The following is a 16942-nucleotide window of genomic DNA, read 5'->3' on the forward strand; positions in this document are numbered from 1 at the left end:
CCTTTTACCTGAAATGCCCTCACTCCACACCTTCCTTTCTCCTTAGCAATCCCATCAGTCCAGGGTTATTTCCACCCAGGAGGGTTTCTTGCAGGTTGGATTCATGAGCTCTCTTTTAGCGTATTGCGATTATTTGTTGATGTGTCCATTTTCTCCACAAGATGGTAAGCTGTTGAGTGTATGGAATGGTTTTATTTGACCTAGAATCTTCAGCACCTGTTGCCTGACCAGCTCTTCCCTGTACTTCAAGACTGAGCCTACAACCACCTTCCCTGGCTGGACTGTCATGCCCCCTCCACTCCCTCTGCATTTGGTCCCTCTGTTCCCACATTTATCACATTTCCCCTATAAAATCTTGAATGACTTGATGAAACCAGGATCTAAAGAAGATTGTTTCGATACATGAGAGGGGACAAGGAGTCCACACAGTTGTAACTGCTAAGATCACACAGAGGTGACTGCTAAGAGAGTCATGAAGAGGCTGTGAAGTTGGTGTGTGGGGAGGAGGGAATGTGTAAGAACTTTCCAAGGAACAACCAGTGGGATTTTACTGACTGGAGGTTGGGAATGGGAGAGGGCATTCAGCTGAAATGGCAATGATATGGTAAGCTTGGGATCAAAGCAGAATTTCACACTACCTGTCCAGTTGGTTGTGGCTGGGAAAGATATGAGGATTTGTGTTTGATCCTGCTGATTTTGAGCTGAGGGTAGGGAGTGTCTTGCAGGCATTTGGAGGGTATTAGTCTGCTGTTCAGGAGGACGACTGTGTGGCTGGCTCTACACATGAGGCTGGTGGATTCATTTTGTCACAGAAACACTGGGTTGAATTAATAGGGTAAAGGGTCCTGAAGACTACGTTTGTGTTTGGACGAACTCTCCTGAGCCATGAAGAACATACACAGTTAAGGATGGTCAGGGGAACAGAGTTGCAGGAGGAAGCCACTATAGGGGGACAGATCAGGATGTGCAAGGGACATTTGTGTGGGAGACTCACCCTCTTCTTTTCGCTTTAGCCTTCCTTGTCTTGGAGTTGGTGTTGGAGACAGAGATGCCCTAAAATCTCTCCCTTAATCTCTGTCAGACAGGAACTTGGACGATCCCCATGGAAACGGTTGCTCTGGAAAACCAAACTATCACTGAATTTGTCCTCCTTGGTTTCCATGATGTAGCTGAGCTGCGTCTTGTTTTCTTTGTTGTGCTCACCATTGTCTACGTGTCCATCGTCATGGGGAATGTGCTGATCATCGTGGCGGTGGTTAGCTCACGGAGGCTCCACACACCCATGTATTTCTTCCTGGCTAACCTGTCCTTCCTGGAGATCCTCTACACCTCCACAGTGGTGCCCAAAATGCTAGAGGGCTTCTTGCAGGAAGCGGCCATCTCTGTGGCTGGTTGCTTGCTGCAGTTCTTTATCTTCGGTTCTCTAGCCACGGCTGAGTGCTTCATGCTGGCTGTCATGGCCTATGATCGCTACCTGGCAATCTGCTATCCACTCCGCTACCCACTCCTGATGGGACCCAGGGGGTGCTTGGGGCTGGTGGTCATAGCTTGGCTCTCTGGCTTCATGGTAGATGGACTGGTTGTGGCCCTAATGGGCCAGCTGAGGTTCTGTGGCCCCAACCACATTGACCACTTTTACTGTGACTTCATGCCCTTGATGGGCCTGGCCTGCTCGGATCCCAGTGTGGCCCAGATGACAACATTCATTCTGTCTGTGGTCTGCCTCACTGTCCCCTTTGGGCTGATTCTGACATCTTATGCCCGGATCGTGGTAACTGTGCTCAAAGTCCCTGCTGGGGCCCAGAGGCTAAAGGTTTTCTCCACCTGCTCCTCCCACCTGGTGGTGGTGTCCACCTTCTATGGAACTCTCATGGTCTTGTACATTGCACCCTCTGCTGTCCATTCCCAACTTGTCTCCAAGGTCTTCGCCCTGCTCTACACTGTGGTCACCCCGCTTCTCAATCCTGTGATCTACACCCTGAGGAACAAGGAGGTTCATCATACATTGCGGAGACTTCTGTACATTAAGCTCACCAAAACACTCAGTTGAGGGAGAATGGTGGTGAGGATTTTATTTGGACTTTGCATGTCTCCATTGGGGTGTCCTTCAGGACTGGTTGGGAAGGAAGAACTTTGTTCTATTTTGACCTTTCTCTCTGTAAAACATTCTGTAGTTACTCTAAAAATGAGCACCAATTTCAAGTGTTAACTTAAAATTTACATTTATCTTTTATTATTCTTTTTAAAATAGGCTATGAATATTTGATATAGAAAGTAGATACACAGAAACAGAAACAGAAAGCAAAAATATTGGCTACTTGTAATAGGTGCGTACGTGTGTGTGTGTGTGTGTGTGTGCATGTGTGTATACACACACATATGTATAAAACAACTTGGATTGTGAAACTGTAATCTGGTTTTTCACTAGACACTATGTCTTAAACATCTTTCTTTTTCAATGAGTATGTAGTTATTCATTCTTCTGGGCTTTTAGGATGGTTAAACATGGCTTGTTTAATCTTCGCTTATGGGATTTTTTAGTTGTATGCAATTCTTTCACCATGCAAACATAGTTTACATCCAGATTTTCCTATAATAAATCCTTAGGACTTAAAGTGCCCAGTCTAAGGGTATACAATATTTTTTAACATTTAAAGGTGAATGCATTTGCTTTTTTTAAAGTTTTTTTATTGTAGAAAATTTTAAACATATATGAAAGTAGTGAGAAAATTCTAATAACCCCATGTAGCCATCATCCAGCTTCATTATCTACATTTGTCAACCCTATTTCAATGACTCATTTTTGGAGTCAATGGCTCCTTTTTTTCTGCAGGATTTTCGAGCGACTTTCAGTTGTGTGCATTGTATAAGTACATATTCCACATACAAATATTCTGTGTGCTCTTTGGTAAAGGCATTTTTAAATTGTTTTAACTTCAATTACATATAGTTACCATACCATGTAATATTAGTTTTAGGAGTACACTAAAGTGATTCAGTACTTCCATATAACACCCAGTACTCATCACAACATGTGCACTCCTTGATACCCATCACCTTTTTCCCCCATCCCACCACCCACTTCCTTTCTGGTGACCATCAGTTTGTTTTCTGTAGTTGAGCATCTGTTTCGTGGTTTGCCTCTCTCTTTTTCCTGGTGCTCATTTGTTTTGTTTCTTAAATTCCACATATGGGTGAAATCATAGGGTATTTGTCTTTCTCTGACTGACTTATTTTGCTTAGCATTACACTCTCTAGTTTCATCCTTGTCATTACAAATGGAAAAATTTCATACTTTTTATGGTGGAGTAATATTCCATTGTGTATGTATACCACATCTTCTTTATCCATTAATCAGTTGATGGACACTTGGGCTGCTTCCATAATTTGGCTATTATAAACAATGCTGCAATAAAAATAGGGGTGTACGTATTCTTTGAATTAGTGTTTTCACATTCTTTTGGTAAATACATACTAGTGCAATTGGTGGGTCATAGGGTAGTTCTATTTTTAACTTTTTGGGGAACCTCCATACTGTTTCCCACAGTGGCTTCACCAGTTTGCGTTCCTGCCAGTAGTGTAAGAGAGTTCCCCTTTCTCCATGTCCTCACCAACATCTGTTGTTTCCTGAGTTGTTCATTTTAGCCATTCTGACAGACGTGAATTGGTATCTCATTGTGGTTTTGATTTGTATTTCTCTGATGATGAGTGATAGCAGTAACTCTTCTTTAAATGTTTGGTAGAATTCCTCTGTGAAGCTATCTGGTACTGGACTTTTGTTTGTTAGGAGTTTTAAAAATACTGATTCAATTTCCTTACTAGTAATTGATCTGTTCAAATTTTCTATTTCTTCTTTTCAGTTTTGGTAGTTTATATGTTTCTAGGAATTTAGCCATTTTTTTTTCTGGGTTTTCCGATTTGTTGGCATATAATTTTTCATAATACAATCTTACAATTGTTTGTATTTCTGTGGTGATGGTTGTTAATTTCCTCTCATTTGTGATTTTACTTATTTAAGTCCCTTCTCTTTTTTCCTTGATGAGTGTAGCTAGAGGCTTATCAATTTTGCTATTTTTTCAGTGAACCAACTCCTGGTTTTATTGATCTGTTCTATTGTTTTTTTCAGGGCCTATACCATTTATTTCTGCTCTAATCTTTATTATTTCCTTCCTTCTGCAGGTTTTGGGTTTTGTCTTATTTTGTTTTATTTATTTATTTATTTATTTATTTATTTATTTATTTATTTATTTATTTAACATTTATTTATTTTTGAGACAGAGACAGAGCATGAATGAGGGAGGGTCAGAGAGAGAGGGAGACACAGAATCTGAAGCAGGCTCCAGGCTCCAAGCTGTCAGCACAGAGCCCAACGCGGGGCTCAAACTCATGGACCGTGAGATCATGACCTAAGCGCGGAATTCGGACACTCAACTGACTGAGCCACCCAGGCGCCCCTATCTATCTATTATCTATCTATCTATCTATCTATCTATCTATCTATCTATCTATCTATCTATCTATGTATTTATTTCTCCTTTAGGTGTAAGATGAGGTTGTTTATTTGAACTTTTTCTTGCTTCTTGAGGTAGACCTGTGTTGGTCTAAACTTCCCTCTTAGAACCACTTTTTGCTGCATCCCAAAAGTTTTGGAGCATTGTGTTTTCATTTCTGTTTGTTTCCATGTACTTTTGATTTCTTCTTTGATTTCTTGGTTGACCCACTCACTGTTTAGTAGCATGTTATTTGGCCTCAATGTATTCATGGTCTTTCCAGAATTTTTCTTGCGGTTGATTTCTAGTTTCAGAGTGTTGTGATCAGAAAAGATGCATGGTATGACTGATCTTTTTGAATTTGTTGAGACTTCTCTTGTGGCCTAATATGTGATCTGTTCTAGAGAGTGTTCATTTCATGTGCATGTGGTAAGAATGTATATTCTGCTGTGTTACAATGGAATGTTTCAAATAAATTTGTTAAATCCATCTGGTCTAGTATGTCTTTCAAAGCCATTGTTCTCATGTTGATTATCCATTTGGATAATCTGTCCATTGATGTGTTAAAGTCCCCTACTATTACTGTATTACTATCGACTATTTCCTTTATGCTTGTTATTAATTGTATGTGTTTGAGTGCCCTCATGTTGGGTCCATAAATATTTATAATTATTTTATCTTCTTGTTGGATTGTAATAATCCAATTATTATTATGTATTATCCTTCTTTGTCTCTTGTTACAGTCTTTGGTTTAAAGTCTGTTTTTTCTGGTATAAGTATTGCTACCCCAGCTTTCTTTTGAGACCCATTTGGATGATAATGTTTCCCTATCCCCTCACTTTCAATCTTCAGGTGTGTTTAATTCTGAAATGCATCTCTTGAAGGAAGCATATAGATAAGTTAAAAAAAAATCAATTCTGTTAACCTATGTCCTTTGGTGTGTTTAGTTCATTTACTTGCTTATCTTTAAGTGCCTTTTGATTTGTCATTACTATTAGGTTTGTATATAACATCTTCTGCATATAATAGTCTGTATTAAACTGATGGTTGCTTAAGTTTGAATGCATTCTTTACTCCACCCCACCCTCATTTTAGGTATATGGTGTCATATGTTAACATCCTTTTATTTTGTGAATGTTTTGACTGATTTTTATAGATATATTTATTTTTCATACTCTCATTTATGATGTTTCCACTCAAAGATTCCTCTTTAATATTTCTTGCAGGGCTGGTTTAGTGGTCACAAACTTCTTTTGTTTTTGTTTGTCTGAGAAAGTTTTTATCTCTCCTTCCATATCTGAATGATAGCCTTGCTTGATAGAGTATATTTGGCTGCAGATTTTTTCCATTCAGCACTTTGAATATGTCATGCTAATCCCTTCTGGTTTGCAGAATTTCTGCTGAAAAATCCTCTGATAACCTTCTGGGGTTTCCTTTGTATATAACTGGTTTCTTTTCTCCTGCTGCTTTTAAAATTCTCTCTTTTAACTACTTTTTGCCATTTTAATTGCAATTACTGTGTGTCTTGGCATGGACATCGTTGGGTCAATTTTTTGGATCTGGATTTCTGTTTCTTACCCCCAGAAGGAAGTTTTAAACTATTATTTCTTAAAAAAAATTTTCTGCCCCCTTTTCTTTTCTTCTTCTGGGATCCTTATAATATTGACGTTATTATGCTTGATGGAGTCACTGAGTTCCCTAAGTCTATTTGCATAATTTTTTCTCTCTTTTGCTTGATTACTATCCATTACTCTGTCTTCCAGATCATTAATTCATTCCTCTGCTTCATCTAGGCTGTTATTTATTCCCTCAAGAGTATTTTTATTTCATTTATTGTGTTTTTCACCTCTTTTTTTTTTTTTATCTCCTTGTTAAGGGACTCACTGATGTCCTCAGCTTCTTTCTCAAGTCCAATGAGTATCTTTATGATCATTACTTAAATTTTATATCAGGCATATTACTTAAGTCTGTTTTGCTCTTGTTGAGGTCTCAATAATTCATTTTTATTTTTATTTACCTTGCCTCCAGAGACATGTCTAGTAAGAAGTTGCTGTGGCTGAAGCTACAGAGGTACTGCCTGTTTTCTCCCATAGGATTTTGATGGTTTCCTGTCTTACATTTGTCTTTCATCCATTTTGAATTTATTTTTTTGTGTATGGTGTAAGAAAGTGGTGCAGTTTCATTCTTTTGCATGTCGCTGTCCAGTTCTCCCAGCACCATTTCTGAAAGAGATTGTTTTGTTTTTGTTTTTTCCATTGGATATTCTTTTCTTCTTTGTCAAGGTTAGTTGGCCATATATTTGTTGGTCCATTTCTGGGTTCTTTATTCTATTCCACTGATCTGTGTGTCTATTTTTTGCCAATACCATACTGTCTTGATGATTACAGCTTTGTAATAGAGTTTGAAGTCTGGAATTGTGATGTCTCCAGCTTTGGTTTTCTTTTTCAACATTATTTTGTCTATTAGGGGTCTTTTGTGTCCCCATAAAAATTTTAGATTGTTTGTTCTAGCTCTGTGAAGAGTGCTGGTGTTGTTTTGATAGGGCTTGCATTGAATGTGTAGATTGCTTTGGGTAGCAGCAACATTTTAACTATATTTGTTCTCCCAATCCATGAGCATGGCATGTTTTTCCATGTCTTCTTCAATTTTGTTCATGAACTTTCTATAGTGTTCAGCATATACATCTTTTACCTCCTTGGTTAGGTTTATTCCTAGGCATCTTATAGTTTTTAGTGCAATTATAAATGGGATCAATTCTGTGATATGTCTTTCTGCTGCTTCATTGTACAGAAATGCAACTGATCTCTGTACATTGATTTTATATCCTGTGACTTTGCTGAATTCATGTATCAGTTCTAGCAGTTCTTTTGTAGAGTCTTTGGGTTTTCCAGGTAGAGTATCAGGTTATTTGTGAAGAGTGAAAGTTTGACTTCTTCCTTGCTGATTTGTATGCCTCTTACTTCTTTTTGTTGCCTGATTGCTGAGAATAGGACTTCCAGTACTATGTTGCACAACACTGGTGAGAGTGGACATCTCTGTCATGTTCCTGATCTTAGGGGGGAAGTTCTCAGTTTTTCCCCATTGAGGATGATATTAGCTCTGGGTCTTTCATATACTACTTCTATGATCTTGAGGCATGTTCCTTCTATCCCTACTTTCTTGAGGGTTTTTATCAAGAAAGAGTCTGTATTTTGTCAAATGCTTTTTCTGCATCTATTGAAAGGATCATATGGTTCCTATCCCTTCTTTTATTAATATGGTGTATCATGTTGATTGATTTGCAAATCTTCAACCAGCCCTGCAGCCCAGAAACGAATCCCACTTGATCGTGGTGAATAGTTCTTTTAATGTACTGTTAGATTCGATTTGATAATATCTTGTTGAGAATTTTTGCATCCATGTTCATCAAAAATTGGCCTGTAATTCTCCTTTTAGTGTGGTCTTTGTCTGGTTTAGGAATCAAGGTAATGCTGGTTTCACAGAATGAATTTGGAAGCTTTCCTTCCATTTCTATTCTTTGGAACAGTTTGAGGAGAATAGGTATTAACTCTTCTTTAAATGTCTAGAAGCATTCCCCTGGGAAACCATCTGGCCCAGGACTTTTACTTATGGGGATACTTTTAAAAACTGAGTCGATTTTGGGGCACATGGGTGGCTCAGTCGGTTGAGCATCCAACTTCGGCTCAGGTCATGATCTCGCAGTTTGTGGGTTCAAGCCCCACATCAGGCTCTGTGCTGACAGCTCAGAGCCTGGAGCCTGCTTCAGATCTTGTGTCTCCCTCCCTCTCTTCCCCTCCCCTGCTTGCACTCTCTCTTGCCTATTCTCTCTCTCAAAAATAAATGAATGTTAAAAAAAATTTAAAAAAAAAACGAAGTTAATTTTTGTTTGCTTGTTATGGGCCCACCCTCCTGTTCAAATTTTCTATTTTTTCCTGTTTGATTTTTGGTACTGTGTTAGTGCCTGGGTGTTTGTCCATTTCTTCCAGATTGTCCAGTTTGTTGGCGTATAGTTTTTCATGGTATTCTCTTATAATTGTATTTCTGTGGTGTTGGTTGTGATCTCTCCTCTTTTATTCATGATTTTATTTATTTGGGTCCTCTCTCTTTTCTTTTTAAGAAGTCTGGCTAGGGGGTTATCAATTTTGTTTATTCTTTCAAAAAAACAGCTCTTAGGGGCACCTGGGTGGCTCAGTCATTTAAGCATCCAACTTTGGCTCAGCTCATGATCTCATGGTCTGTGAGTTCAAGCCCCCTGTTGGGCTCTGTGCTGATGGCTCATAGCCTGGAGCCTACTTCAGATTCCGTGTCTTCCTCTTTCTCTCTCTGCCCCTCCCCTGCTTGCACTCTGTCTCTGTCTCTCCCTCAAAAGTAAATAAACATGAAAAAACAAACAAATAAACAAAAAACCAGCTCTTCGATTCATTGATCTGTTCTGTTGCTTTTTTTGGATTCTATACCATTTATTTCCACTGTAATCTTTAGTATTTCCCTTATTCTGCTGGCTTTGGGCTTTATTTGCTGCTCCTTTTCTAGCTCCTTTAGGTGCAAGATTAGGTTGTGTATTTGGGGCCTTTCTTGCTCCTTCGGATAGGCCTGAATGTTTTTTTTTTAAATTTTTTAATGTTTATTAATTTTTGAGAGAGAGACAGAGACAGAGCATGAGCAGTGGAGTGGCGGAGAGAGAGAGAGTGGGAGATGCAGAATCAGAGGCTGGCTCCAGGTCCTGACATGGGGCTCGAACTCACAAACTGCGAGATCATGACCTGAGCTGAAGTCAGATGCTTGACCAACTGAATCACTCAGGCACCCGTGGCCTGAATGTTTTTTAAAATGTCTTTATGGATGAGGCTGAGAAGATGGTGGATTGTCAGGATTCTAAACTCACCTCAATGCACAGATACAATGAGATAACACTCACATCAGCTTAAATATCCCAGAAAAAGACCCAATGACTGGCAGAACAAACTCCACAACCAAGGGTAGAGAAGAGGCCACAAGGAAGAAGGTTGGAAAGGCAGAGATGCAATTTGAGACCTAAAAGGACTGTGGCCATCTGTGGACCAGAAGAAACCAAGAGCACGGTGAAGGTCAAAAAACAGATGATCCCACTGGGGACCTGCACAGGGAAGATGAACCCCCAAAACATTTGGCTTTGAAAGCCAGAGGAGTCAAATTTCATGAGGTCTCACAAACAGCCTAGACTTACAGCCTGGAATTCTTAAAATCAGCCTGCCTGTCTCTGAGAGAGCCCTGAAGGCATTAGGAAGCAGAGTCTGAGCCCTTAAAGCTACAGCACAGCAAACAGCTCTAGCAGATATAGCATAGAGCCAGTAGTTTGAAAAACACCAGGAGAGACAGGAGGATTTACTCATCACAGAGCATGTTTGGAGAGATATGGATCTCAAAAAGAGTCCTCCAGGAACAAAGGAACTGGCCAGTGTTATTTCCCCCCCACACACCCATGCATAAGTACGTGGCCACTTGTGGGAACCAACACTGCCTCCACGCTTGCTTCCTAACTTGCTTGCACCAAGCCCCACCCCCACGTGCTTCCCGATCCAGCCTTTCCAGTCACACTTGCCTCAGTCCTAGAACTGCAGGCTCCTCCCCCAGTACACCAACGTGAACCTCACAAGCACTGTATCTCCTGACCTTCACCTTGTGTGGGGCCTCAGTCTTGGTTGCTGTGGTGGGGGACGCACTGTGGCAGCAGAAGCCTGAGGTCCACCTTATTAAAAATGAGGGACCCACTCGTATGCCCATTGCAGATCCCCTTAAGTTGGCCATCCTGGCAGTGGCGTCCACAGGTGTCAATTAGCAAGCACACCACCAATGTGTACCTGTTAATACCCACCCACACCTGGCAGGGACCAAACACTGCCCACACAGGAAAAAAGGCCACTGTAGATAACGGAACTGAAGGGGAAAGCAGAAAAGAACATGTCAGAGACACTCCCTGAAGTGCCAGGTCCTGGGCAAAGAGGACACAGCACTGCAGGGCATTTCAAGACCTTTTCTTTATAAGGCCATTACCGTCAAGAACAAGAGACATAACTGCCTTCTCTAACACACAGAGACAGACACAGGTAGAGTTAGAAAAAATGAGGCGGGAGAGAAATATGTCTTAAATGAAGTAACAGGACCAAACCACAGCAAGAGAACAAACCGAGGGTTATGGAGGGTGGTGGGTGGGGGCGGGCCAAAAGGGTGATAGGTATTAGGAGGGCACTTGTTAGGATGAGCACTGGGTGTCATATGTAAGTGATGAATCACCGGCTTCTACTTCTGAAGCCAAGACTACACTGTTGTTAACCAGAATATAAATTAACAAAAACAAACACACTGACAGTGCCATTATGACACTTTCACTATGATCAGAATCTCCTCAATGTCATTTAATACACAAGCCATGTTCAATTTTTCCAATTATCTTTCAGTAAATTCTTAGACTTAGGATTTGAGAAAGGTTCTTACAATGTATCTTGTTTTATGTTTCTTATTCCCTTATTTCATAGCACCCACCCCCCCTTTTTATCATGTAATTGACCTACTGGAGAAATCTGATTATCTGTCCTATACGTGTTCCATATTCTAAATTAGACTTATTGCTTATTTATAGTCTTAACTTCTATTCCTATATCCTATATAGACTCGTTTTGATTGGTCTCCACCTGTTGAGTGATACATTCAGCTAGGAATGGCTGGGGCACTCTCCTGGGCCCTCATTGACATTTCCCTGTTGGGAGTCAATGTTGTGGCTAGACCACCTGTTATGATTGTTATTATAATTGCAAGACACACTCCAGCAACAACCATCAGGGAGCTTTGAAAAGGCAAGATTTATCACTCAGTCCTGTGGGTACACAGTACTGCTGAGGCCACACAGGGCTTGGGGAAAGGGAGAGAGCACAGGGGCCTGGGGCTCTGCCTGTGTTGGGATCAGGAGAGGAGTGTCTAGGGTATTGGGCATTTACTCTTCTTTGCTGAATTTAAAACATAAGAGCAGTAATTAAAGCACAGGAAGGGAAAAGCAGGGTCACTCAAGTGACCAGCTGTCTGTGTCACCAGGGTTCTCTCAAAGGGGAACTGCATGGGTCACTCGAGTGATCAGCTATTTGTGTTACCAGGACTCTCTCAAAGGGGAACTGCATGGGTGGGGCGCTCTGCTCCTTATGTAGTTATGTATTTGGCAATATGTTTATTCCAGGTGGCTAACTTTGAAATGGATGTCTCAGCAACAAAGAGCTTAATGTCAGGCACCTACCTTACAATAAAAAAACCTGTTAGCACTTAAACTACAAAACTGATACTGAGATAGAAGCTTGATTAGATCTTTGATAACTTTGAGGCAGAATATCTCCAAGTTGCTGTTTTATTTCTGTTATAGCATCTCATGAGACAGTGCTTGTCCTACTTTTAGTGATGCTATTTATATTATTGACCAGTGGGGTCAGGTGGTGTCAGTCTGTTCCATGTATTATTCAATTTCCAATCATCTTTAACCATATTATATTAGTTTATTTGTTATATTATATTATAATTTTATTTTTTAATGTTTTTATTTATTTTTGAGAGAGACAGAGAGAGAGTGAGCAAACAGGGGAGGGGCAGAGAGAGAGGGAGACACAGAATCTGAAGCAGGCTCCAGGCTCCAAGCTGTCAGCACAGAGCCTGATGCAGGGTTTCAACTGCAAACTGCAAGATCATGACCTGAGCCGAAGTTGGATGCTCAACCGAATGTTACCCGGGCTCCCCTCACCTAATAATTTTATAATCCATTCATGATGTATGCCTAAAATTATTTAATTCTTTAAACATAATTCCCTTTGGAAAATTATGATTAATTAACACATAGTGTTATATTAGTTTCAGGTGTACAGTATAACGATTGAACAATTCTATAAATGACTCAGTGCTCATCAGGATAAGTATACTCTTTTTTTTTTAAATTTTATTTTGGGAGGATAAGTGTACTCTTAATCATTTTCACCAATTTCCACCATCTCCTACCCACGTCCCCTCTGTCAACTACCAGCTCATTTTCTGTACCTGAGTCTGTTTTTTTTTTTTCTTTTCTTCTCTTTGTTTGTTCATTTGTTTGGTTTCTTAAATTATACAAATAAAAAAAATAATATGGTATTTGTCTTTATCTGACTTATTTCATTTAGCATTATATCCTCCAGGTCCATTCACATAGTCACAAATGGCAGGATTTCCTTTTTTTCTCACGACTGAAAAATATTCCATATATAAACCCAAATGTATGTCTGTGTCTACCTAGGGCAGATAACTGGACGCATCAGTTTGAAGTTCTTGAGGTAAAAAAGGAACCAAGCTTGAGAAACTGGACCCAACAAGCCTCATCTGCACCTTGACCCAATGTAGGTGAAAAGACATAGACTCTGACTAATACTGCAACGGGATGAGATTTTAGTATTATTTGGAGCGAGAGTAAGTGTGATTTGTATGTGGGGACAATGTTAATTATTAGAGTTGGACTAGAGTGGATTAAAGATGTCCACAAAATTTTTTTGATGTTCTTTCCCATGAAAGGTAGGGATTTCTTCTCTATAAAGTTTGTTAGGTCTGTGACCATTTTGTCCAAGAGAGAATAGTACAGGTGATGTCAATACTGGTTCTTGGGTTTATTCGAGAGATGACTGGCAGCTTTTGCCGTGGTCTGTTGGCCCCCACGTAGAGTGTCAAGCCTGAGGCCTCCATGCTGCAAAAGCACAGAACAGCCACATGGAGAGAGCGGACCAAGGGAGACCCAGACAGAGACTTTGCCAGCTCTCAGCTCTTCCACGCGAGGATGCTCAAGTCAGCTCAGCCACGGCACAAGCATGATCAAGGAGAACCAGCCCTTCCCTGCTGTGTTCTTGCCAATTCCCGAGCCTCAGAAGAATGCAACTTCCTGGTGTAGGTGTCTTCAGCTTCTGTGTTTGGGGATGCTAGTGTGTTAGGCAGCAGTAGCCAACCAGATAATGACGTGTTCTTCTCTGGTTCACGGCCTGCGTGGAGCTTGGATTTTGTAAACAATTCTGATCAACAGAAATGAGGGGCTGAGACAGTTCAGGGTAGAAATGTCTTCTCCACAGACACATTTTATTTTTTTTTATAAACAAAAGTAGAATTGGGGGACCAAAAACAGTGGATGAGATCAAACCACAGTGTTTGTGTTCACAAAAGTGGATGCAGAGAATTTGAACAGTCAGTCCCTGAGCTCATCAAGGCCTGTCACAGTCTTCACCTGCATCTATAAATAGTCATAAATGTTTCTCCCACCATCCCTCATGCACAGAAACCACCCCTGGGATTTAGAAAATAGGGAACACAGTGCCTCCCGACATTAGCTCCAGAAATGTCTCAGCAATTATGACTTAGTTGCTTTCGTTACATTTGGGTTTGGTGACAAGTAAGGAAAACAAGACAACATTTTGATAAATTCTGCACATTTCATCAGTATTATGTCATATTGCATCATGACAGTCACTGGAAATTATCATAGAAATAGTAAAACCAAACAAAAAATAGGAAGTATTTTGAAACTCAACATTTTCCATGACCAAACACTGAGGGAAAAATTACCTATTAATTAGCTAGAGAGGGACTCTGAGATTTTAATTTCATTCTGTCCCCACTTTCAACAAGATTTAACAGGACTCTTTTACCATTCATCTGGTTGACTTTAAAAAAATCTCTGGAGATAGAGGATCCACAGCACTTAGATAAACCATTGGCTATTTTATCCCTGTCAATTAGTGCTTAAATCATTTGTTTCAATCATTTGTTTGCCTCCAGCTTAGGGAAAAAAGAAATCAAATGTAACAGTTAAAAGTTCCTCTTAACTCATTCTCATTTATGAATTACCATTTCTTATCCTATTAAATGTTCAAATGCAATTCCTCAAAATATAACAGCATAAGAATTTTATTGCTCACCTTAAAATACATTAACTTAGAAGAAGCACACAGATAAACAGCCCTAAGTAGTATTCATGTACCCAATATGTGAGTGATATAGGCATATTTCTATCCCTGATGTCATTAGAGAATCCATAAGAATACATAAAAAATCAGTTTTATGAAGTGATATCCTGAACAAAAACCGAACATTAGGATTCTATGGCTGATGTCCCATGGGTTCAGGTTTCCATTTTGCTACCTAAGAATGCATTATTTAACACAATATGGACTTTCTCATTTATCTTTTCTTCAGACTACACCTGTTATACATATTGTACATGACCTCAGAAGCAGTCTAACCTCACACACCAACTTCATCATCGCCTATTGCTTCCTGTCTTAGAAGTGTGCTCTAGATGTGTTCAGGTCGCCCCTCCTTGTGAAGACACTACTCAAGGCAGCCTTCACGTCCTTGTTCCTCAGTGTATAGATCAGTGGGTTCAGCATAGGAGTGACCACAGTGTACATGATGGCAGCGACCTGATCCTGGTCCATGGAGCTGCCTGAGGTAGGAGATATGTAAGTGAAGATAACAGGAGCATAGAGAAGAATGACCACCATGAAGTGAGAGGCACACGTGGACAGTGCTTTGCGGAGCGCACTACAGGAGTGGGTCTTGGAGAAAAGAGAGATGATTATGGAGAAGTAGGAGAGAAGTGTTAGGAAGAAGGGGCCCATGGCAATGGTCCCGGTAACCGTGTTGAGAAGCCACTGGTTGAGCTCTGTGTTCTCACAGGCCAACTCCAGCAAAGGCTTGACATCACAGAAGAAGTGATGGATCTGATGAGAACCACAGAAGTTCAAGTGAGAGGTCATCATGGAGTGCAACAGGGCATGGAAAAAACCAATGGTCCAGACCGTGACAGCCATCCGGGTACAGAGCTGGTAATTCATGATGACAGAGTAATGCAGTGGCCTGCAGATGGCCACAAAGCGGTCAAAGGCCATCACGGCCAACAGCATGGCCTCCGTGCTGCCCAGGAAGTGGAAGAAGTGAAGCTGGCTTATGCATCCCAAGAAGGAAATTGCCTTGTGTGTAGAGAAGAAGTTCTCCAGCATCTTTGGCAGTGTCACCGTGGAGTAGCAGATATCTAGACACGAGAGATTTCCCAGGAAGAAATACATGGGTAAATGGAGTCTTGGATCAGAGATGACAACCAGGAGGACTGCTCCATTGCCAACCACACTGACCATGTAAATTGCAAGGAAAACCACGAAGAGATAAGGCTGCAGTGCTTGGATGTCTGTGACTCCCAGGAGGAGAAATGCAGTGACTGAGGTTTGATTCAGCATCGCTTAAGAGAAAGGATGAATTACTCTATGGAGCGTACCTCTGTTGAGAATCAGAGACTTTGTAGTTGAGGATTTTCCTGTCTACACAATGGGTACTTTGAGGGAGGGCATTGTTGTTTTACACAGTTCCCACATCAGACCTTTTATAGGATTTGCCTCATTAGACTATTAGATATTATGGTGAACTGTTGGTTATGGGCCATTGGTCCACCATTTTTCCCCCTCATTTGATTATCATTAATATGTTTCTTTCTCCCAGAGACTCTGAACACATAGCCAACCTACCATCTTCTCTGGGTTTGCACATCTACCTTCTGATACAAGTGTCCTCTCATCTCCTTAATGAACTCTAATGGGGGTTCTAATGAACTCTAATTAACTACTTGCCCAGATTGCTATATCCAGACCTTGTAAGAAAGCACCTGAGGGATTTTTAATTAAGAAAAATAGACAAGGAAAGAATGACACCAATGCAAGGAGGTCTGAATTAATATCCAGATGTGGGATTGCCTCTTATAAAAAGGCAAATCTTGGAGCACCTGAGTGGCTCAGTTGGTTGGGGTCCGACTTTGGCTCAGGTCATGATCTCATGGCTTGTGAGTTCAAGTCCCATGTGGGGCTGTGTTCTACCGCTCAGAGCCTGGAGCCTGCTTCAGATTCTGTGTCTCCCTCTCTCTCTACCCCTCCCCTACTCTCACTGTGTCTCTCTGTGTCTCAAAAATAAATACACATTAAAAATTTTTTTAAAAGGCACATCATTCTAAGTTTGGGGGAAATCCCTAGAGGAGCATAGAAAGATTTGATGTGAGAGGAATTGGAGTGGGTTAATGAGGGACCACTTCTCCATAGCCTTTGGGATTCTAGGCCTTAGAGATGGAGGAATTTAGAGAATATACCCAATCTGTGCTGGGCCTCTGTGAAAGGCTGGCTCCATGCAGGTCAGAGTAGTTTGCTTTGATGACCATGTGTGTTCTGCACAGTGTTAATCCTACCTCTCCTGTGTAAGATACATATGATATGGCAAATATCATTTTGAGTTCTCTGACTCATCAAACTAAATTGTATCAAAAATCCATTTAGGGAAGAGACCTGTGTCTAATACTTAAGGCAAATTTCCAATCAGACTTGTTCTTATTCAGTGATTTATTTCACTGCAATTTTAATAGTGAGAGATTGCATATTTATCTGGAGAAA

General features: G+C 40.6%; 2 protein-coding genes across 2 annotated transcripts; one reads left to right on the forward strand and one right to left on the reverse strand.

Annotated features, from left to right (window-relative positions):
- The first annotated feature begins 1102 nt into the window (after positions 1-1102).
- On the forward strand, positions 1103-2050 carry LOC115514674 (olfactory receptor 11A1). Its single transcript, XM_030316799.1, has one exon. The coding sequence runs from the start codon at positions 1103-1105 to the stop codon at positions 2048-2050; it is 948 nt and encodes a 315-aa protein (XP_030172659.1).
- Positions 2051-14794: 12744 nt separating this feature from the next.
- LOC115514854 (olfactory receptor 12D2-like) lies at positions 14795-15748 on the reverse strand. Its single transcript, XM_030317033.1, has one exon. It carries the CDS (start codon positions 15746-15748, stop codon positions 14795-14797), a length of 954 nt encoding a protein of 317 aa, XP_030172893.1.
- Positions 15749-16942: the final 1194 nt, after the last annotated feature.

Source organism: Lynx canadensis, chromosome B2 (assembly GCF_007474595.2).
Source record: "Lynx canadensis isolate LIC74 chromosome B2, mLynCan4.pri.v2, whole genome shotgun sequence".
Lineage (NCBI taxonomy): Eukaryota > Metazoa > Chordata > Mammalia > Carnivora > Felidae > Lynx > Lynx canadensis.